Source organism: Colias philodice, chromosome 7 (assembly GCF_061535455.1).
Source record: "Colias philodice isolate Cphi_HAF_F1 chromosome 7, ilColPhil1 Martin Lab GWU primary, whole genome shotgun sequence".
NCBI classification, from domain to species: Eukaryota; Metazoa; Arthropoda; class Insecta; order Lepidoptera; family Pieridae; genus Colias; species Colias philodice.
The window spans coordinates 7,577,763-7,601,386 of NC_143092.1; the positions used below are offsets into that span (position 1 = coordinate 7,577,763).

The 23,624-nt window shown below is 32.2% G+C and overlaps 2 protein-coding genes across 3 annotated transcripts; one reads left to right on the forward strand and one right to left on the reverse strand.

The window, feature by feature from the left end:
• The first annotated feature begins 1,808 nt into the window (after positions 1 to 1,808).
• LOC149487197 (uncharacterized) lies at positions 1,809 to 3,646 on the forward strand. Its single transcript, XM_089697466.1, has one exon. The coding sequence runs from the start codon at positions 1,895 to 1,897 to the stop codon at positions 3,485 to 3,487; it is 1,593 nt and encodes a 530-aa protein (XP_089553592.1). The 5' UTR covers positions 1,809 to 1,894; the 3' UTR covers positions 3,488 to 3,646.
• An 11-nt stretch (positions 3,647 to 3,657) lies between these two features.
• On the reverse strand, positions 3,658 to 16,112 carry LOC149487198 (uncharacterized). Of its 2 annotated transcripts, none has more exons than XM_089697469.1 (5): positions 10,784 to 11,008; positions 10,204 to 10,283; positions 9,313 to 9,531; positions 4,785 to 4,914; positions 3,658 to 4,353 (listed from the first exon to the last, which is right to left on the reverse strand). In XM_089697469.1, the coding sequence occupies exons 2-5, from the start codon at positions 10,270 to 10,272 to the stop codon at positions 4,253 to 4,255; spliced, it is 519 nt and encodes a 172-aa protein (XP_089553595.1). In that variant the 5' UTR covers positions 10,273 to 10,283; positions 10,784 to 11,008; the 3' UTR covers positions 3,658 to 4,252. The 2 variants fall into 2 exon arrangements, with proteins under 2 accessions (XP_089553595.1, XP_089553594.1); XM_089697468.1 differs by lacking the exon at positions 10,784 to 11,008 and adding an exon at positions 15,897 to 16,112 and having other exon boundaries at positions 3,660 to 4,353.
• Positions 16,113 to 23,624: the final 7,512 nt, after the last annotated feature.

Here is a 23,624-nt window from a genome sequence, read left to right on the forward strand (position 1 = left end):
AAGAGTATGTATATTTATTCAGATAATAAGAAAAACCTAGTTAAAACTAATTTGCTCTACATATTTTTGAGATCGTGATCTGAAAAGAAATCGAATAAAAACATGAGACAATATTAACAATTAAAATAAGCTTGAATTAAGCTTAAAAAAATACTGTTTTTTAATTATTGAATACTGTGACACGTGACAACACATAAACATCGCGAAACGGTGAACCAATTTTCATGTACAGTAGAACTCCAATTATCCGAACTCCGACTATCCGAATCGCCGATTATCCGAATCACAAAAAATTGTCCAAAAAAAGTCTAAGTGCGCTATTATTCTTCCCCTAGCAAGAATATGGAGAGGATGATGATGATAAAGATGCGTTGTCACTAAAGGAAATAAGAAAAATGATTGCAAAAATATTTAAAACATGTGAAAATTTCATGTTTCTTTCATTTAATTCAATAAAAAATAGTGCAATATCAAAACGTAGCTTTTATTCTCTCCAATGGCAATATTTTTTTTAAATCCGATTATCCGAATATTTGATTATCCGAATGGGTCCCGGTCCCCATTAATTCGGATAATTGGAGTTCTACTGTATTGCGAAATTCGTTCAAATGAAAGTTCGTTAAATTATAAACAAACTTCATTGCGATTTGCATCACTTAAATAGAAAGTTGTAACAAAATAATAGAACTCTATTTTTATGTTACGTAAGACACCGCAATCGCAATTTCTTTACCTTTCCATTTGTATGATGAATTTGTTTCAATTACTTTAACGAATCTATCTGTGCGGTTTAATTGTCTTGAAAATATAAATGTATGTATTAATATATGACGCAGGTATTTACTTTCAACCAATTTAAATTTTATCTCGAACAAGTCACGAACATTATTTTTGATAATTCCTTTTCATGCGTATTTTATATTCAAACTAGCTGTGCCCCGCTGCTTTACCCGCATTGCTCTGCTCTTGTTGGTCTTAGCGGGATGATATATAGCCTCGATAAAGGGGCTATCTAACACCGAATCATAAGATTCCCGCGTTCAAACATACAAAAAAAAACAAACTCTTCAGCTTTATAATATTAATATATCATATTATATAGATTATATACGAGTTGAATTTTATCATACACAAAAGAAAAGACCAACTGATCCAATTTTTCAAGTAGAATATTTTCACGTACTTATTTCGTTTATAAGGTAATGCATGCACGATACATCGAGATTACTTTTAATACATTCTGGATGAGGTTGTCGTGAGATTAACTGGTTATTAAAGTGAAATTGATCGTATGATAACGATTATAATCATCTGGGTTGGGAGAGAGCATATAGCAACTGCAGTTTTATAGAAAATGCCTTGATACATAGGTATTTCTAAAAATATTGCAAGTACATATTTCTCTAGTGTTTAAAACTAACGTGTTGATTATAATTTATTTTAATGAAATACGATATTATTACTTTATTTTAGATTAATTCTTGTGTTATAATAGCTCAAGAACTATAATTAATAAAAAATAAATTATACGATCTATATTTTACCAATGATTATATATTTAAAAAAGTAACGTAAAATATCATTTTTGCAATTTCTCCATAAGATAAATAATTTCTCCTGAGAAAAGCATTTTCACCGAGTCGCAGGTCACGGCGACAGAGGCACGCGATGGTGAATTAAGATAAGTCGGCGAACGACAATCGCCGTGTAATTATGTCGCTCATTCGTCGTGACCAACTTGAAATTACCATTGCATTAGAGAGCAGGGAGGGCAGTTATTGTGCATCCACTATCAAAACTATATCAGTGAGTTCTTGCAGCCGCCGGCGCTCAGTACACGCGCGCATCGCCTGCGCGCTCACACGTGAACCAACGAAAGTGAAATTCCGAGAAAATGATAGTGTTACTGGCGTTTTGTCTGTTCCATGCGACGTATGCCATTCCAAACGACCAAACGCAAATTGAACGATACAACAACAAAGTGAAATCATACCAAATCGATGTACCGGGAAAGGAACCCATCACGATTATTGAAGCAGGACGTTTCGAAGATTTAGAAGAGAAGAGCGATGATGATTTAATTATCAAGAATCTTATGACTCCAGTCCATGATTCTAGTGGCAACAGACCTCGTTGTTATGGACCGTCTTGTCAAGAAGGATATATGGATGACGAAGGCCCTCAAGACATGGACATGGACAAATTAGATAATTTAGATAAATTAAAAGATTTTGGTGATATTTCAAATGAACGGCTTCAAGCGATTGCAGCTTTAGCCGCGAAGTTAAAGAAGCAAAATATTAAAGCTGACAGATATACTTCTATTAGTGGCGAAGAGGCAGATGATGATAATGGCAAAGTATTTACCACGTGGAATCGACTTAAAGTAAAACAGCATAAGCACCCTTATGATGATAAAGATGGCTGGGTAACGTTAGAACCAGTAGCATGGTCATCTAGTAAGATTTCAAAGTGGAAACCTAACGTTAAAAAACAAAAACCGAGTTATTGGAATGAAGATGAGGACACAAAATTTTCATCTGACGATAAGTATTCTTCTTACCCTGATATGGAAAGCGATAGTAATAAATTTTCCTACAATTATCCTCAGAAAAAGCCCACATTAAGTCGGCCTGGTTTTATAAATAATAAATTGCATATTCCTCCCGAATATGATACCGAATTACCATCCAAACCAACATGGACTAAGAATAAGATTCCTACGCAACAGCAACAATCGCTGCATAATCTACAGCTATCATGGTCCCCTGATGATAGTAGACGCCCGTATAGACCAAACTGCGATAGAAATGATAATTATCACAACGAAGATAATAATTACTATGGATCATCGGATTCAGTTGTTACCGATTCCCGTCCTTCCAATTTCCCATATGAATACGAAGCATTACATCAAGCGTCTATGCAAAGACGGCCAATGCGACGTCCTACACAAGTAATCTATGCTGACGCAGATCCAGAGGATGATCGATCTTCACGACCTCCATACGGTGATGGACAATGGGTATTATTATCAACCACTAAAGGCTATAGAAACAAAAAGCGTCATCGTTCTCTTGAGGTACCAGAAGAAAACAGTGACGTGCCCACAATAACATCGCACCAATCTGTGTCCCTTACGGTGTTACCGATCGACGACGCTCATACAAATATGACCACATCGCATGGAGGTTTATTGGAAGTGGAAAGAAGTTTCCAGACTGTAGAAGAGTCTAAGCAAGATATGGATAAAATGACATATTTACAAGGAGAAGCGTCTGAGGTGAGACCTGTTAAGAAGAAGGTGATACGAAAGAAGTTAGTTCCAAGTAATAATTCACCTGATAGTTCGACGGTTTTGGCTGCTGTTGGAGCGGGTATGCTTCCAGCTACCATGGCTATGGTCGTCCCCATGATGCTAGGAAAGAAACGAAGAAGAAGGGAATTAAATGACGTACATTTTTACCAACTATTACAAAATCAATAACTGAAGATACTTAGTTAAATCTATTTATTTTAGTTTAAGTTAAATCCAAAAATGCGTGACTGTGATCGTTTTTGTGTGCTTTTGTTATGTGTGTGATTAAATTATTAGTAGGATATGTACAATATTAATAAGGCCCATGAAATAAAACTAGTAAAACATGTATAATTCGTATTTATAATTTTAATTTAAAAAGTATCAACATAATTTTGACTATAATAAAATATAGGATGTACCTAATTAGCAACTTTCATATTCGCAGAACACTTTAATTAAAACAGTTCAACATATTATTACTATTATAATTACGAAAGAAAGTAACATTCAGTAATAAGATAATTTGTATGAAATGAACAGAAAACCATTGCATGCATGATAGTAATTAATATACGTTAAGAGTTAAGACGAAAGAAAAATATATTTTTTAGTACATATGGCGAGGTTTTCCGGCTGGAATATTGAACGCATCATTATTTCTGAGCATAAATACAACACTTTACATTGCGATACTTCTGTGATACAACTAATACACCACTAAAAAATAAATAATAAATAAGTTAGTGATTTAAAAAAAAAATTCGTTAAAAACAAACAGATCTTAATAAATATTATTAAATCTTTATTAAATTATTTGATCGTTTTTATAATATTATGATGATTAAAATCCTTATTTTAATTCGATAAAATGGCAATAAATCATCTATTTATCCATGTTTTCCGTTGTCACAAATAAATTAAAGCTTAGATATAAAGAATCAATCAATTTCATCAATATTTGTAGAGCACCGAACCCGGACGACTGTAGATTTTTCCCGTCCTTATTGCTTCCATCAGGTACTTAACACTGAATAAACAAATTATCAGGAGCACTGGAACAAAATAAACACATTTTACATTACACAGATTTTTCAAAACAAAACAAACAAAAATATTCCAATATTTATCGGCTATCATCGTAATTTATTATTTAAGTTGAGGGACCAACTTTACATTAAATACTGTAATCACATATTCTGATTGTCATTTGTCCATTCTTATCGATAAAGCCAGAATGCCGAATGTGGCTAAATGGGTAAATGTTTTAATAATTATTTATAAGCACTTAGAACATTAAATAAACTTAAGATCATCACTAGGCAAGTACCTAAATACATTACGAGCTTTTGGTATTATCCTCTTTATTCGTAAAACTAAGTCGATGTTAAGTTCTATTTCTTCAAGTTTCCAAATCTAATCAAAAAGATAATTATTTAAAAAAAAAACATATTTGCACAATTAATAGACTCTATCACATACTAACCATCCGATAATACCAAGAGGCCAAGTTGTATCCAGCCTGCCGTCAGCGCTTCCCAGACAATGAGCGGAATTGTGAGGAAAATGTGGATAAAACTGTACACGAAGAAAGACGTTACACAACATCTGTTCACCTGCAAATATAAATAATTTAATCTATGTTTTGATGGCACATATAAAACACTAGCTGTGCCTCGCGGTTTTATCGGCGTGGCTCCGCTCCTGTTGGTCTTAGCGTGAGCCTCTATACAGGGTGTCCCACTATTGGTATACTAAGCGCGAAGGGACTTATAGTTTTGCATACACTGATCACGTAAACAATACTTAAACAACAAAATTACACCAAAATTTTTTTGCTAAATTTTTCCTGAAAATCCATGTTTTCCTCTCTAGCTTCTTGCAGCCGGCATATTATACCGCTTCGCTAATGTGAGCATTTTGTCTATGAAAACATAATCTTAAACGATAGCTCACGGGCTGGTGGCAAAGTTGGGCGGGTTGCTTGTTATGGGTGTACACATAAATAAATAAATAAATAATTTATAAATTTATAAAGAATAGAAAAAATTCGATCACGAGGCGGGACTCGAACCCGCATCCTTCGCGCCATTCCGGGGCGGATGCCTGACCAACTCAGCCACTCGTGACCCGCCAGAGCAATCGAATTTATTCTATTCTTTCAGTTTTATGTGTCTGAAGGGACACACCGCGCGCCATCTATTGAGATGATTAACAACCATTTCAACCAATATGAAGCACTTTTCAGTGAATACAATATTGTAACGATGGAACACGACCTTTTTTGTTGAATTTATATTTTTGGTTTTATGGCATTCAAATGCTTTATAAATATAAATTTATAAAGAATAGAAAAAATTCGATCACGAGGCGGGACTCGAACCCGCATCCTTCGCGCCATTCCGGGGCGGATGCCTGACCAACTCAGCCACTCGTGACCCGCCAGAGCAATCGAATTTATTCTATTCTTTCAGTTTTATGTGTCTGAAGGGACCCACCGCGCGCCATCTATTGAGATGATTAACAACCATTTCAACCAATATGAAGCACTTTTCAGTGAATACAATATTGTAACGATTGTACACGACCTTTTTTGTTGAATTTATATTTTTGGTTTTATGGCATTCAAATGCTTTATAAATATAAATTTACATAAAACTGAAAGAATAGAATAAATTCGATTGCTCTGGCGGGTCACGAGTGGCTGAGTTGGTCAGGCATCCGCCCCGGAATGGCGAGAAGGATGCGGGTTCGAGTCCCGCCTCGTGATCGAATTTTTTCTATTCTTTATAAATTTATATTTATAAAGCATTTGAATGCCATAAAACCAAAAATATAAATTCAAATAAATAATTTTTCAAATAGGACCAAAGGTTCTTGAGATGAGCGTGTTCAAACAAACAAAAAAAGTATTCAGCTTTATAATATTAGTATAGATATATTGTGCTTATTAGGAAGAAACGCTGGCTTTTAATATACAGAGCTTTTATAGTTTATGACATAGTACCTAGTATTATAATATTAGTTAAGTATGTTCCTTAATAAACCCAATTATTTTCTGCAATCACACCGATACCGAAGTTCTCTCCTAATTTACGTACTCTGTATCTCATAGTGTTTTGTCTTACTAAGTCAATGACGTCATTGAACAAGTTCGTCATTTTGTTTTTTAGTTTTTCCAATGTAATTAGGTATAAGTGGATTTAAATATTAATTATACTCGATCTTGAGACGATCCCATCGCCAGCGGTGAAATGTAATCACCTAAGTGCAGTTAATTATTTATTACAGAACATTCAACTGAGTTCACCGACTCTGGGGAGGAGTTAGTAACCTTTTTAGACAAACCACTGATACTAGTATTAACTATTAATATTTTTATGGTACAGTAAATGGATAATGATATATTCTGCAGAATCAATACTGAAAAATAGGAGAATACGAGACATTAAAACATTCTTTTATTTATGTACTATTGATATTGACCTCTACATTAAGGCAGTGGTAAATACCCATCTTTTTTGTTAATGATACATACAGAAATAAGCATACAAGTAAAAACCAACACTGTAGTGTCTTTTGTCTTTATTAAACTCGAGGTTTTCGAAAAAATTGTAATAATATACACGTAAGGTTTGCGATCTCTGCATCAGAAGTGTGTGGGATAACACCTTGTACTTGCAAGCGATGTTGTCTACAAAAAGCTAACGCACTCTGTCGTGCCTACTATACGTACAGTAGGCACTGTACTAATAGGGTCCTCTATTGTACATACACATGTTTTGTTGTATTAAAATGTAATAAAACCTGTTTTCAGCGGCTATAAAACATTTGCTTCTGACATTAAGCTAATAATTATTTACTGCAGGCAACAATGTAGTTTAAATATTTTTTTTCTATTGATATTCACAGCTCACTGTTTAAAATAGGATGGATAGAAACGCGTCGATTGAAGATAAGAGAGAAACAGAAATAATAATAATTTGAGAGATAGTAAGAGTTATTATGGCACCTATATTATTAGAAATCACCCAAATAAAAAACTCAGTTATACAGGGTGTACCAAAAAGTAGTGATGAACGGAAGCTGAGAGGTAGAGGACCTAAAGGGCTATCCGAATCACCCCCATGTATGTTATGCGATTTTTCGTATTTTCGGAGTTATGACGTTTTTTTCAATTTTTCACCTATCGCCGAGTACGATGATATTTTCAGTCATGCTGACGTCAATGATTGCGGAAGATGCTTGATTTTTTTTGTGTGCTAAGCTGAAAGATAGGCCAATTCAGTATGGTAACATTTACTATCGTTAGATCTTTGAATGGAATAAAAAAAAGAATTAAATGGCAAGAAAGATAAAATTACCCAGTATGTTCACCACTTCAAGGGCCCGTAAAAAAATAAAATCACATAAAAAAAGTTTTCCGTTTGACTTTTAAAAACTTGCTCTATCTATCAGATAGCTACCCTGAAAATTTCATTTAATTATTCAGAAGGCTTCAATCGAAAAATTTAAATCTAAATGTGGTAAGTGCAAAAATTGAATTAACTTGATGATCATTAAAACCAATAAATAGGTGTTTAATTACCAGAAATTTTTAAAATAACCCCGCTGTTGCTCAATGCAAGTGCGACATCACCGTAAAAAGTTGTCTTTTGAATGTCTGAATGCCCTTTTATCATTTTTAATGGTTTCTTCTGCTACTATGAATTTCCGGGTTATTTCGTCCAAATTGTGGCAGTCTCTCGTCTTTGTAGTATCCCCAAGGAAAAAAATCAATAGGGTTTATGTCCGGGGACCGTGCAGGCCAGGCTAAAGGGCAAAGATACCCTGAAAGATGGATTGGTCGTTGCAGCCTGCGCATGCGCCGGTGATGCCTGCCTTAAAGCCTGGCCTCCACGGTCCCTCGACCTAAACCCCATTGATTTGTTTCAATGAGAATACTAAAAAGACCTCGGCTACTTGAGAAAATGTCACAATTTGGACGAAATAACCCGGAAATTCATAGTAGCAGAAGAAACCATTAAAAATGATAAAAGGGCATTCAGACATTTAAAAGACAACTTTTTACGGTGATGTCGCACTTGCATTGAGCAACAGCGGGGTTATTTTAAAAATTTCTGGTAATTAAACACCTATTTATTGGTTTTAATGATCATCAAGTTAATTCAATTTTTGCACTTACCACATTTAGATTTAAATTTTTCGATTGAAGCCTTCTGAATAATTAAATGAAATTTTCGGGGTAGCTATCTGATAGATAGAGCAAGTTTTTAAAAGTCAAACGGAAAACTTTTTTTATGTGATTTTATTTTTTTACGGGTCCTTGAAGTGGTGAACATACTGGGTAATTTTATCTTTCTTGCCATTTAATTCTTTTTTTATTCCATTCAAAGATCTAACGATAGTAAATGTTACCATACTGAATTGGCCTATCTTTCAGCTTAGCACACAAAAAAAATCAAGCATCTTCCGCAATCATTGACGTCAGCATGACTGAAAATATCATCGTACTCGGCGATAGGTGAAAAATTGAAAAAAACGTCATAACTCCGAAAATACGAAAAATCGCATAACATACATGGGGGTGATTCGGATAGCCCTTTAGGTCCTCTACCTCTCAGCTTCCGTTCATCACTACTTTTTGGTACACCCTGTATAACGATTATTAAAAACAATCTCAATTATAATAATTCTAAAAATTTTATTATATTATCCACTTTTTAAGACTAGATGTACATATCTAGTCTTTTCTTAGTCTTCATGAAAATATTTTACAAGACCGATAGAACAAACGATCACTCAATAAGATCGATTGTGAATTAAGTGACCTGTTATGAGGTCAATAAATCAATCACGGTGAATCAGTTCTCTGAGTTTTTTTAAGCTTTCGCTTTTTATTTTGTAAGAATAAACGATGTCTATTGTCTTATCTAATATTACCATTTCTGTTTATTACATAAGTTTCATTTTACAATATTTCATTTAACAAAAAACATGACATGAATGCTTACCGTGTGTGCTCCAATTGTGAAAACAACACTAAAAAGTAATAACAATAATCCAGCTATTATATACAGCAAGTAGAATATAATAGAGATTAAGAAGATACTTTTATTCTCTTTGCCAAATATATTTTCGTGCTTTTCGTATTCTGAGTGAGATTCATCCTTTCGTGTGATTATTTGGCTCAGTAAGTAAATGTGGAACGCAGCTACTGCTAGACTTACAATCTGAAAGAAAATTAATTATATCATGTTAACAGCCTTTGATTTTAATAGTATTTTGATGATAAATATTTTAATAAAAATAATAAATTAGACAAACTTTCTCGACGTTACAGGAAATTTAAATGAATAAAATATCATTTTCCTAATGATAAAATTTCATACATCCACAACAAAGGAATGGTAATAGTATTTATTGAATGTATTTTGCAAATCGTGAATATTTCATCAACATACGTGAGTCATAGGTACTCGTCTAGACCAAGGAAGAATATCCTTATTTATATCTGTTAGCCAACTAGCAGTAAAATACCGTCAACCTACGCTGCACCTAAATAACCAGATAACTTTATTTGCTTTATCATTTGCGACATGATCTCATAGCTGAGATTGGCTTAATTTTTAATAAACAGTCAAACAAAATAATTAGAACTTATAATATAGGAAATGCTCTACCAACATTGATGATCATTCGATCAAAATTCGATCATCGATCAAAAGATATTCATCTTTTATTATATTTCCTATTTATACATATACAAATTTATTTAGGTACTATTATTTCAAATGAAATATAAAATAGATATATCTAAATTTAAGCGCCTACTGAATTTCTCTTAGCAATGACTTTTTAAAGAAAAACAAACCCTACATTTCAAATGAAGAAATAACACTTACAATAACAATGTAACCAAAAACGATGTTCCCGAGCCTCAGCGGGAAACAGAATAGAAATTTCCTCGTCATTTTCGTCGTCTCTGAAAGGAAATAGACATTTTCTTTATTGATAACATAAATATTTTAGGCCTACGTAGAAATATCAAGATTGTAAATACTATTACATGTATTTGTAAGAAAAATAATGCTACACATATAATAAAATTGCCGTGAAATACATGTTACAGAGTTTATTGTAACGATTGTTATCATTTAGATTTTAGAGAAATAATGACATTTGCAGTTGTTAAATTTCATAGCGATATTTGATGGTATCATCTAAAATATTCGAAAACGAGTCTCCCTCTTGTATTCATGTGAGTATTTATTTCATTTATATACGTGAGTATTTAATTCAGTATTGGGTGAGAATTAATTTAATGAGATTAGGTAATCTTTAAAATTAGCATAGACTGGAAGGACATAGTATCATGAAACTGCTATACAACCTTGCAGGTCTGAGAAACGATCCACTAAACATCGTATTTATATCGTTTTGAATACAATTATTTAAAAATAATACCTACACACTAAAACATACCGATAAATTTATTTCACTAAGTTCCATTGAACCGTCGGTAAATTTAATATCGTCGACACAATCACTATTATTGCATCCATTGTAATTAAATTACTTTACACATAACAGAGGTTTTGAAATAATCAGCCACACATGTGTCGGTGTCCGTAGTTCCACTCTATGTGCTATTTTTGGCTAATTGGCCAGCCATGCATGATAAGTGTAATCATTGGAAGCGATTTATCATTGTTTAAACTACCCCTTTTATAGTACACGATTTATCGGAAGTATCATGTATTCAACTTACATATGTACAATCTTTAATTGGTTTCGAAAACTTGCCGAGTATGATTCTCAAATCGAAAATATTTTTAATTTGTTTACTGAATTATGTAGCAACAGGATTCTCCTTTCTAGTTATTATTTAGTATGAACTATTTCAGTAGGAACAAAAAAATCAATCGATACCTACATTACAACGATAAATAAAAAATCAAACATCTACGAAACATTATAACATGTAGGTAGAATCTGTTTAGGAAATTTTGGAATAATATGTTACCTTATGTGGAACACGTCTTGCCATTTATTTTAAGATTGTTATTTCTATAATTGACTGGTTAGTGCTTTGGTATGGAAATTCAGCCAATACGCTAGTAAATAATGTTGATTGAAATATGTAGGTATATGAAAACATTTTTAAATTCAATACAGATCTTTTGAGTTTTACCTGTGGTTTTACGTTGTTATATTTTTCGAGTACGAATATTAATTAGAAACAAAATTTCTACTCATAATGTAATTTAAGCTTCTATATCGTATGTTCTAAAGCGTAAATAAAGTGTAAACAGAAGGGTCGGATACTCGGGTACGCTGGTTGAAAGGTTTTTGTCACGGACCGTTGATTCCCTGCTCCCGGCTCCTTTATACCTGAATAGGTCAAGGTTCTACTGTATTAGATGTTCCTTCCTCAATAAAAATACAAGAACATGGCTAAAATTGGAAACGAGGCGTCGTTTGCTCATTAATTAAATTGGGAGAAACAACTTCTTTACGAACTACGACATTTGAATTCGAATGGAATATTATTGTAAGTATACTTGGAACCCTTAAAAGTTTAGGATGCTGTTACTATATTTTTAAGTCGAATACGATCGTATAATGTGTGTATTTTGTATAATAAGTTGCTGATATATTATGTACCTATGTTTAGGTATGAAAAATATATAAAAAACTCTAATTGCTTTATAATGTTTTATCTGATTAATGGTAAACGAAACGTTTTGCTTTAATGTTAAGTATAATATGGTAACAATAGCATAGGTACAAACTAGAGGACCTACTTACTTCATTTTTTTTCAAATACATATAATAAACTAGCTTTCCGCCCGCGGCTTCACCCGCGTTTTTAAAGAAAAACCCACTTTTCCCGTGGGATTTCCGGGATAAAGTCTATCCTATGTGTTAATCCAAGTTATATATGTGTGCTTAATTTCATTGTAATCGGTTCAGTAGTATTTGCGTGAAAGAGTAACAAACACACACACACATCCTCACAAACTTTCGCATTTATAATATTAGTAGGAAGGAAGTAAGTAGGATAGGATAGGATAAGACTAGTATTAAATAAACATTGTTTACTCTTGTATTAGAAGAAATAAATAAATATAAAAGTCCTTAAGAATTGAGAACACGTTTCGCAAAACGTCTCAAAAATATATTGTACTGACGTTTCAAAAGTGCTTCTCGAAGAAGTCTAATTGAATAAATAAATGTTTGAGTTTGAGTTTGAGTTTGAACAGTCACAACAAATTAACAATTTCATAGTTGATAAATATTTTCTAACACTGAAGACTTCAAATTTTTAAAGCTTTTTAGTTGTTTTTAACTTGACATCGTGATCCTACACGATATAAAATATAGGTAAAAGTTGATTAATAAAATTGGAATACAAAATAACGTACAAAAAAATTTAAGTTCATATTTTTGGGAGTACACAAATATAGATTAATCGAATAAATACTGGTTAAATTTCCTTAGATGTATACTTTACAGATCCACAAGTAAGTTTTAATTTTTATTACATTAACTTGTAAATAATTGTTAAATAATTAACTTCAAAAGGTCAAAAGTGCAACGAAGTGTTTACAAATGCATTGTCCGTTTAAATTTCCTTTGTTAATTTTAAACTATAAATTGTTTTTCATTGAATGAAAGGTCATAGGCCTCGACAGCATTTGATGCGCATCCAAGCGTGATAGTGGAAGAGCTTGATAACATAAATTCATTTATTTTAGCGTTTCATTGGAAAATAAGTATGAATAAGTATTTATTTTATTGAAGAGTATTGAGGTGCGATAGTTTATTGTAAATTCTTGTCAATAGATTTTTTAAAGGTATTGTTAGTTAAATTAGCATGTAACTTTTAACATTTATAATGACACTCATTGTAACATAAATATTTTATTTAACGATGTGCCTCACATTCAACTTGCGTTTATTTCACATAAAATTATCCCACTATTACCTAGTGGGATAATTTTATCTATTATATTATCTGTGCTATTACAAAAAAAAATCGATATATCTAATACTATCACCCATTACCGTTATACAGAATATAAGAAAATTTCCTACTAGATTATTGTAACAAATAGATTTATCTATATTAATTATGTGTAGAACTACGTAATTGATCAAATACATTTTGTAAATATGTTAGCGACAGTTTAATGAATTATGTTGTAAGTAATCGGAATATTTCCGTGTTATTTGTGCTGTCTTATACTATTCCTCAAATTGTACGTCTAAATCGTATAAATTTTATAAATTACTAGTGGTCCGTCCCGGCTTCGCCCGTGGTACATATTTAGCAATAAAAGTCCTATGTCCTTTCTCGGGTATCAAAATATCTCCATTCCAAATTTCATGCAAATTGCTTCAGTAGTTTAGGCGTGATCGAGTAACAGACAGACAGACGAGTTACTTTTGCATTTATAATATTAAGTATGGATTTCATGCCGGATACTTTTTATTTATATGTTGATGATATTATACAAGATTATATCTTCATCTCTCAGACTATTTCCACTCTTGCGTGATAAAACCTATAAAGCTAGATATCTACACACTGTATATAGGAAGCTCGTAATAAGTATCGATGCTAGAATCTATAAATGGAGTTATGAGTTCTTATAATACTGATTTATGCTCTTTCCTTGATAATAACAGTTATAGGTATCCATTAAAACTATATTGATACAATCATGTTTAATCTTCCAATAATATTCGATTCAACTAAATGTGTTATCTCTAATCTCATCATAATATTTGGAATTAACTAGGATTGTTCCCAGTTCAATTTTGTGATAACTAATAATAATTAGCACATAATCCTAATGTGAAAATCGTCTATGTTGACGATGCATCAATAGATCACAAAAATAGGTATTTTAGTGAAAAGTGTTCTATTTTCAACAGTATCGTTAGTTGATAATGTGCCGAAAAGTTGTCAAATACAAGGAGAAAAGTCCTAAATAATAGGTTTCTTTCAAGTTTCAGGCGTCCCCGTAGGCAAAGGACACAATTTTTGAAGAAGCAGTGAAACGTTATGTTGTTAGATATCTATAGATAATGGAGAAAATGTATTTGGCTGCGTAGTTATACCAACCTATTTCAATATTTTTGTTTGCATAAAAAATAGTCACGTTATTACTACCTATTATTATGATATTTGTGAATCTCGAGGTTAGATAATTATGTTTTTGTTTCTTTCACGTAACCGTATCTAGATGAAATTTTGTCATTGATAAATGTTATAGGTACCTACTCTATTAAGAAATGTGTTACTATAATCCTGATCCAGCGTCTGAAGACTTGGACAACGTAGTAAATAATACGAAAGAGACGATTATAAAATAATATTATGATATGAAGGTTTATAATTATTATAACTACAATTACTACCATCCTATATATCATTATGAGTCATAACCACATTAATTCGCAAGGGACAGGTCATTGATGGTCACGGAAGAATTCTACCATACCCGTGGCCCCGTCGTTGATGCGGCTTGACGGAACACAGTGGGGTTTTGGTCGGTAGGAATCCGACATAACCCACGGCCCCTTCCCCGGAGGCCGTGGGTATCTATGCAAGATTTCCCCACTTAAAAAAAAAAGGGACAGGTCATTGATACGGTAATTATGTCAATGTTACAGGCTCGATTATATTTTGCACCTTGATACCTGCAGCTGCGAATTCTTAATGAGGCCCTTGTACTTTCCTTTTATGGAACTATTTATCTATTTCTGTTTAAGGCCTACTCACATATTAGGCTTTAATGTTTATGATGTTTAAGTGCGGTTTTATCCGTATATTTGCTGATCATGAATTATTATTTATTAACAATAAGAATTTGACGGAAAACAAGGTCGTTTTTTTTCATAAATGTTTTTTGCTAGATTTTCCTTATTGAAAATATAATCCTAATTTTCCCAGTCACTTAAATTGAAGACGTGACGTTGTTTTGATGATATCATAAAATCGTTATTTGAACCATAAAAAGAGTCATGTGACGGACTGAAGACTTAATTAAACCATTTGTTTAAATACCCCCAACTAAAATAAGGAAAACTAAACTAGTTCAAGAAACTTTCTTTCCTCGTCGTAGGTATATTTTTTGCTGGATACTTACTGCCGTAATTAGAAACTAGGTTTACTCAAGTACAAGTTATTAGTTCTTTATTCATAGAAATTGGTGCCTTAGAAAAAGTCTACCTACCTATATGGTATCATCTAGAAAGAACGATGACTTAGGTCTTAGGTATTTACTTAGTTCATCTCTAACTCACCACTAAAATATTATTTAAATTGGAATGAATCTTAGAAACATGTTATGGTATTTCGGCAGTTGAATAGGTACTATGAACCGGTACCTATTTCAGTTTAAGTCTCACACCAATAAAATGTTACATACCATAAAATATCTATTGATATCAGTACCTAAAACAAAACTATAAAGTTGGTATACATAGAAACCGAATATTACAGAATGTTCTATCGACTATATAATTCGAATAAAGTGGCATTTCTGTTATCATACCTACATAAGTATCAGAAAAAAAAACTTACAAGATAGTGGATATCCTTGGCTTAATTCCCAGAGTTTGTTAGCATTTTTTCCAGAACAAACAATTATTTGAAACACCACTTTCACTGCACAAACGCTACGTATTTTATTACAATTTGTATTTATAATAATGGAATTTATAGAGCCTTTTATTTTCAACTGCGCCTGCGCACGTTCGACGCGCCGCTCGGTCGGAGCGAGGATCAACGAAGGCAGAGGGGTTACGTCACAAGGCCGTGACAACATATACTTTGATCGGAATTAATTCCCACACAAGGTCATTAGCGGGCGTCGACTTATCTCATAGAAAAACTTGGATCACGAAGATTTACCGCGAAATTGTTGTCGTGAGAAACTTTTGGACTAAATGTAGCTACGTGTTTATATCTTTTCCGCAATCATGATTATTAAACATAACAAATCAAGTAATTGTTATGTTCTGAAACAATGATTGTACGTAAGAAAATATTCCCAAGGAAAATTACTATTCGATATTAGTTTTGTATAAGACGAAATAGGTAAGTGACCCTTGACTTTAAAAGGTCGAATGTTATACGTATTTACAAAAAGTACAATATTCATTTACCTACAACAGAGCTTTTCCGATGAAAATTCATGTTATGGAAAATCTTACGTACAGGTAGTTACGAGCTTTTAAATACAATCCAAGTCCATTTAAAGCTCAAAAGTAGCGTTCTCCGGCATAATGGAGGCAAAGTAAGAAAATAAAATTCCTTATTTCCCCATTATAAGGCTAAAGTTCGTCAGTACTGAGGAGCGATCGTTATATGACGTCATAAGGCCCTTATTACGTCTGCCGAAAGGTCATAAAATAAATTACAGTCAAAGCACGTATATAAAGGCCCGTGTTGATGCGTAATTTCGAGCAATGAATGGGGATTATATCGATGTAATAACGTTTGATTAGAAGATGTAGATAGTCATGTGTATTATTAGTTTTTTCCACGCCTCGAAAGATGATTCAAGGTTATGTTGGGAGAGGTTAAGGCACGTTACGAGAATATTTTTTCATAACAAAAAGCTCTTAAAAATGTTAACAAAAACTTATATATGTACATTAGTTTTGATTGATTATTTGTCGGCTTATAAGAAAATCTTAAATTTGAAATAGGAATAAAATAGATATGGTAGGTACGAGAATATTATGTTACGTGATGTTACCATAATGATGTTAGCTCTGTTACTATCTAAATATTTTAAATTAAACAGTGATAAAATATTAGTACATATTATTGAATAGTAAATATTCATCCATAGGTACTTAAAAAATTAATTTATCAATTAATCTTTCTAGTTCCTGAATTACCTAATTAAGTAGGTACTAGGTAGTAGGTACCTGAATTGATTACGTGCAAAAAACATGGTACAAGCACAGATAATAATATAAATACAACCGTATATACAACCGTACACGCAATTAAAAGTTGTCCATGACTCATTGTATTGTGCACCGTGCTGGTTCAGCCTGTGTATTCAAGGCATGAGTTTTGTATTGAACAATGCGTGCTCATCCTTACTATCGTGTGTATTCAATGAGCAATACCCTCCCATTGTTTAGTTCGGTGAAACATCTATCTTGAATTTCATTAGACCGTACCCGTACCTACACACTATGCTATGAATCGTATCAATTAACAGATAATCTATTTTCACTGGATTCCTAGATGGTCTTGTCATGAAATTTGTAATACGTTTTCATAATAATCAAAAACTTTTAGCGTAAATATATTATTCGTAATACGTATTCTGCGTTTAGAGTTTATCTTGTCGGATATCAACTAACAAGGCGTACGTATTAAAAAAATATTATTCAGTATCACAGTATTTTTTAGAAATATACCTATATTATAAGAGCAAAGCAGCTTCTAGTATCTTATTTTTCAAGGATCTTAAATGTTGAAGTACGCTCGGTCCACTCATTGCTGAAAATTCTAAATATTCTCATATTAAGTAGGTATGATAGCATACCTAGTATAAGGATGATGACAAGGAAGACAGATAGAACAAAAATATAAAATGAGAATTAAAATTGACGCAATAATTTGTAAACTACACATAATAAAAACTAGAAAATATGTGAAACGTAAGCAAGATAACGAGACAATATTCCACTAACTCGGTTAAGAAACAGACGGAGTTAAGAGGGACGAGCACTCTTACTTTGAAGTGTGAGGTCGTCAAGTCGACAAGCTCCTATTTACACTCGTTCGAGTTCTGTAAGACACTCGTCACTTTGAATTTTGTATACGAGTATCTTGTGACTGTATTATCTAGAAATTTTAGTAGTGTCGACGTTAATTATTTATCAAGCTATTCAGATTAAGGAGGACGAAGTTGAGATTTATTTTACGCACTCAGCTACAATTTTTCTTCTAAATAATATTATGTACATATTGGAATGAGTCCTATTATACCTATTTATGAAATGTATTATTTTATTTTTTACAACCATCTATCTATGTAGATGGTTGTAGAACTAACTATTTAGTATCTCTTTTATATTTAAGGGATTATTTTTATGATTTACCTACTTATCATTCATATTTTTTTAAGTACTTGTAGTTTAAATCTTTGTGTTCAATATAGGTCTATATATTTTTGAACAATAGTGTAATAAAAACTAAAACCGTAACCACATTTCCTTTGTTAAATATCTAAATTTAATGAAAGCATAAAAAATATTTACTTCAGCATTGATTTCAAATGTTCAACTTGTACCTTTAATTCTGTCCCGTTTATCCATTTGGGAACAAATAATTATTATAGGCTATTGATGATGAAATGTGAAAAATCTTCTTTGTTCTGCCAGACAAGCCCAAGCCCAATCTAAGTCCTGAAACAATTAAAGAGTAAATGATCCTTGATATTATGCTCTCATGCTACCACTGTAGATACCAAGATGCAGGCCAGCCCTATTTCTACTTGATAACTACTTAAAATTAAAAAAATAAATATTAAAAAAAAGACAAGCAAACGCAGAAATAGGTTTGGTGATATTTTTTTCCTTGAAATAGACCTGAATTTTATCTTGGCCTGGTCCATTAATAATAAGTATAAAACGCAGTAAATATACACTAAGCTATAACATAAATATAAATAAAAGGCGGAAGTCTGCCAGGATTTCGCTAATGTGTGTTACTAACCAAAGGAAATGTTATGGTTCACTTTTATTTTCCTTATTTATTTCTTACTAGCTGTGCCCCGCGGTTTCGCCCGCATTGCTCCGCTCCTGTTGGTCTTTTCTCGATAAATGGGTTATCTAAAATTGAAAGAATTTTTCAAATCGGACCAGTAGTTCCTGAGATTAGCGCGTTCAAACAAACGAACAAGCTCTTCGGCTTTATAATATTAGTATAGATTTTATCCAAAACGAATCTGTACATTATGAAAATTATGGCTTTCACTATTGTTTAACAATAAAAATCGTAAATCGAAATAAATATTATACGTACAATAAATTTTAAATTGTAGTTATCATGATCGTGACATAATGATTTTCTAAAGCGGAAATTAAACCCAAGTAGGATTAAAAGGGTGAATGAAAAATTTTATGTGAAAAGCTAAAAAGCGATTACTCGAAGTTTAATCATGGGAAAACTTCTATGTACTGATATAAAATTAAAAAGAAATCAAAAATCCGCTAAAAGCGCTTTTGTATTACATCGGGAAATTGGCAGACGTCTACCTTATCAAAAATAATATCTGGAACAAGTAAAAAGCGGCATGTTCAAAGCGGAAATAATATATTTATAGACACTAGTTTATTTCATACATCTATATGTGAAATATTATATCTACTAATATTATCATGTATGAAGTCGATTTTTGTTTGTTTGTTGAAGGTTTGTTGACTTTGCCAATGAAGCAATTATAACATCTGAGCGACAGATAGGTATAGACCGTACTCGTGTGTGAATAGGCCATTTTGGTAAGAGAACGTTTGCTAAAAAATGAGTCATCAATTAACAGGCCATTGAAGCTAATCATAGAAAAATAGGCATTATTTTCTTAAAATATAACGCCTATATGTTTATTATTACACAATATTGTTTTAAGACATTTGTACTAAGTTAGATATTAAAGGCGTTACATACTCATACTTGCTGAAAACTGCATGAATTTTAAGGAACTTCTTTTTTAAGAAAATAACTGAAATGCCCTTTTCTTCAATTATATTTCGTGCTGTCATAATATTGATATAAAGTTCCTTTTACTGAAGTACCTAATAGCATTTATTTATCAAATCTGCCACTTAATAGCCTTTTACCGAAGTAATTCTTACAGTTGAATAGATTTAATATAGTTCCACGAAGCATTGGTAGTTTCCTGAATGAAATAGGAAAATGTATTCAATGGTACAAGTAATATATTCAATTCACATTATAGATTCGTGATAAAATACAACTTTATCAGTCTGCGTTCTATAAATTTTGTAGGAATTTCGTTGTCATGATGGGAATTTAAAATATTTATTATAAGGATAACGCTTGATCAAAATGATAATGTCGTAATGGTCGTAATATTTTTTTTGTTTAGTATACTTATTGATTCCCTTTTTTTAATTTCTATAAGCTCTATAAGCTTGCATACAACAAGCGTTTTAACTATGCATTACTTATTGTTATTTATCACCTGATTAAATCTTATTTTTCCTAAATAGTAAGATCATATCCAATTTACTCATTAATGAACACACTGGCATACCTTCTTATGTAGTTTCATTTTTAATTGTATGTCGCTGCTACGCAAAACTCAACTAAACTAACACCCTTTTATAAAACAGCTGCTAGTAACTATTAAAAGCTTCCTGACTCAGTAAATATCTAAGTTACACATGATGGAAAAAACAAACTAAAACATCAACTGCACAAGTGGCTTACACAGTTTATAAGTAAACTCGATAAATGGGCTATCTAACACTGTAAGGATTTTTCAACTCGGACCCGTTCGTTCCTGAGATTAGCGCGTTCAAACAAACTCTTCAGCTTTATATTGATAGTATAGTATAGACAATTCATTATGATGAAAGTATTTTTCAAATCGGACCCGGACCCGAGATTAACGCTTGTTCAAACAAACAAACTCTTCAGCTTTATAATATAAGTTATATTATTAGCAATATTAGCTATTATTATATTTAATAATAGCTGCGCTTCGCGGTTTCACCCACGTGGCTCGACTGGTCCTGTTGGTCTTAGCGTAATGATATAATATCGATTATAGCCTTTCTCGGTAAATGGGCTATCTAACACCGAAAAATTTTTTCAAATCGAACCAGTAGTTCCTGAGATTAGCGCGTTCAAACAAACAAACAAACTCTTCAGCTTTATAACATTAAGTAAGAATAGATTTTTCGTTTAAATATATAAAAATAATCTTGTACCACCGTCAAGGAAACGAAATGTTTTCACCGCGACAAGGTATTGAATTTCCGCGGCTACGAATATTTCTACGTGAACGATTTCATTTTCCGATCAATTAGCCTCAATCCTTGCTCAGTTCACACCAATCGCGTTTTGGTTCAAACAAACATTAGCTTTCCTTTCATTTCTCCTTATGAATTTCAGTGGGAAGAACTTCAAAAAATCATAGTTTATAAAAATTACGTACGAACGTACCTACATTTTTATAAATACATTATGGCAATAAAATAAATTCAAATTCAAATTCAAATTCAAATTCAAATTGCTTTATTTGCAGAATGTAGAATTACAAAGATGTTTGTAGATACAGATAATATAGATCCTTAAACATTCTGCTCGTAATTGAGCGTGCAAATATATTATAAACTACATTAAATACAATATTATATCCCACAACACTTATAGATCCCAATACAGTAGCAGAAAAAGATTAAAATATTAATTTATGTCCCGATATTATGATATCCATTAATTTTAAATTACTATTTTTGATTTGTCAAGTCACTTATATCATAGAATTGTTTTGTGATTAGCCAGTTTACTAACCTCGTCCGGAATATATGTACAGGTAATTCTTTGAAATCGTCTGGTATTTTATTGAATATTGTAATGCTTCTAAAAATTATACTATTTTTCGCAGTATTTATTCTACACGTCGGAAAATAAAGTTTGTTTTGAAATCTGGTCATAAATTGAGTATTGATTTCTCCTTTTTTCGTGTAATACTCGGGATGCTTTCTTACAAATAAGCATACATCTCTAATATACATACATGTCAATGTTAATATACGAAGCTTAGCAAATATGGGTCTACAGCTGTCTCTTTGTCTCAATCCTACTATGGCCCGTACGCATTTTTTTTGCGCTATAAACACCTTTTGTCTATCACAAGATTGCCCCCATAATATAAGTCCATATGAGAGAATTGATGACACATATGCATGGTAAGCATTTATTGTCGAGCCAATTTAATAGGCAACATTTGACGTCTATCAATTTTATCTTCGAAGAGAGGTAACCTGCTTAAAAACATCGATTAAAGTGAATTAATCGATACGGATTTGAAACATTTGTCAATCGAATTTATTGATTTATGATAATTTTTATTCACAAGTAATCAATGCATTCGATTCTAGATGTCAGATTTCGATTTTTAGAGTAACGTCTCTGGTATTTAAAAAGAAAAAAGGTTTATTGACACAAAATTGTAGTGACGTCAGTTCTTCAATTCAGAAATTGTTTATTATGTTTAAAATGGTTTATCAGTAAAATGAAATCTTAAAATTACTTGTATCGGTCATTGTTATTATAAATATGTAGTCGTAATTGAAAAAAGTCAAGCAAATGTGCAGTTCTAACAAAACGAAATATCATGTTATTCTATGTCGTCGTTACTAGGTTACGTTCTTGAATTTTGTTGAACTGTCAAATGTTGCCTATTAAAATGGCTCTACTATAGGGCCGCCTCCATGGACACTGTGTTCCTTAGTCGTCTTATGACATAAACAAATCGGTTTATCTTGTCACATATGTATTCAATGTGCACATTCCATTTTAAATTTTCGTCCAAATGGATACCTAGAAACTTGTGGCTTTTTACCTGTTCTATGGTTTTGTTTTCATAATCAACTTTTAATTCGAATTGTCGACTATTTTTAGTGCAAAATTGGATCATTTTAGTTTTGTCAAAGTTGATTTGGAGGTTATTACTTTTTAACCACCCTACTATATCACATAATGCTTTACCTATTTCTAATTTGTAAGAAGTATTTCTTGCATTGCCTTTCACAATAAGTGTGGTATCATCAGCGAATAAAACTGCTTTATGTTTGGTTATGTTTGGCAGGTCGTTTATGTACATGAGAAATAGAAATGGACCGAGAATACTGCCCTGTGGCACTCCGGAGCTATTTAACCTTCTACTGGATTTATATATAATTTTATTTTTGTTAACACATTTTCCTAGTTCGACATATTGCTCCCTTTCTCTGAGATAGTTTTCAATCCATTCATTCGCTTTACCTCTGATCCCATATTTCGCTAGTTTATATAAGAGCAAATTATGGTCTACAAAATCAAACGCTTTACTCATGTCCAAGAATATAGCTGTCGCAGCATTTTTTTCAATAAAGGCTTGAATAACTTCTTTTACTAAATCAAAACAAGCTAAGGATGTTGAACTATTTTTCCTGAAGCCAAATTGTTGTCTAGTTAATAATTTATTCATGTTTACGAAATTTTTTAGTCTTTCTACTACCACCTTCTCAAAGATTTTTGAAAACACAG

What these genes read in the sequence shown, in the direction of transcription:
- LOC149487197 (XM_089697466.1), top strand. Translation starts at nt 1,895, where the DNA reads ATGATAGTGTTACTGGCGTTTTGTCTGTTCCATGCGACGTATGCCATT.
- LOC149487198 (XM_089697469.1), bottom strand. Translation starts at nt 10,272, where the DNA reads ATGACGAGGAAATTTCTATTCTGTTTCCCGCTGAGGCTCGGGAACATC. An exon ending in TTTTTGGTTACATTGTTATT is followed by an intron (nt 9,532 to 10,203) that starts GTAAGTGTTATT and finishes ATTTTCTTTCAG; the next exon opens with ATTGTAAGTCTAGCAGTAGC. An exon ending in TCACAATTGGAGCACACACG is followed by an intron (nt 4,915 to 9,312) that starts GTAAGCATTCAT and finishes TTATATTTGCAG; the next exon opens with GTGAACAGATGTTGTGTAAC.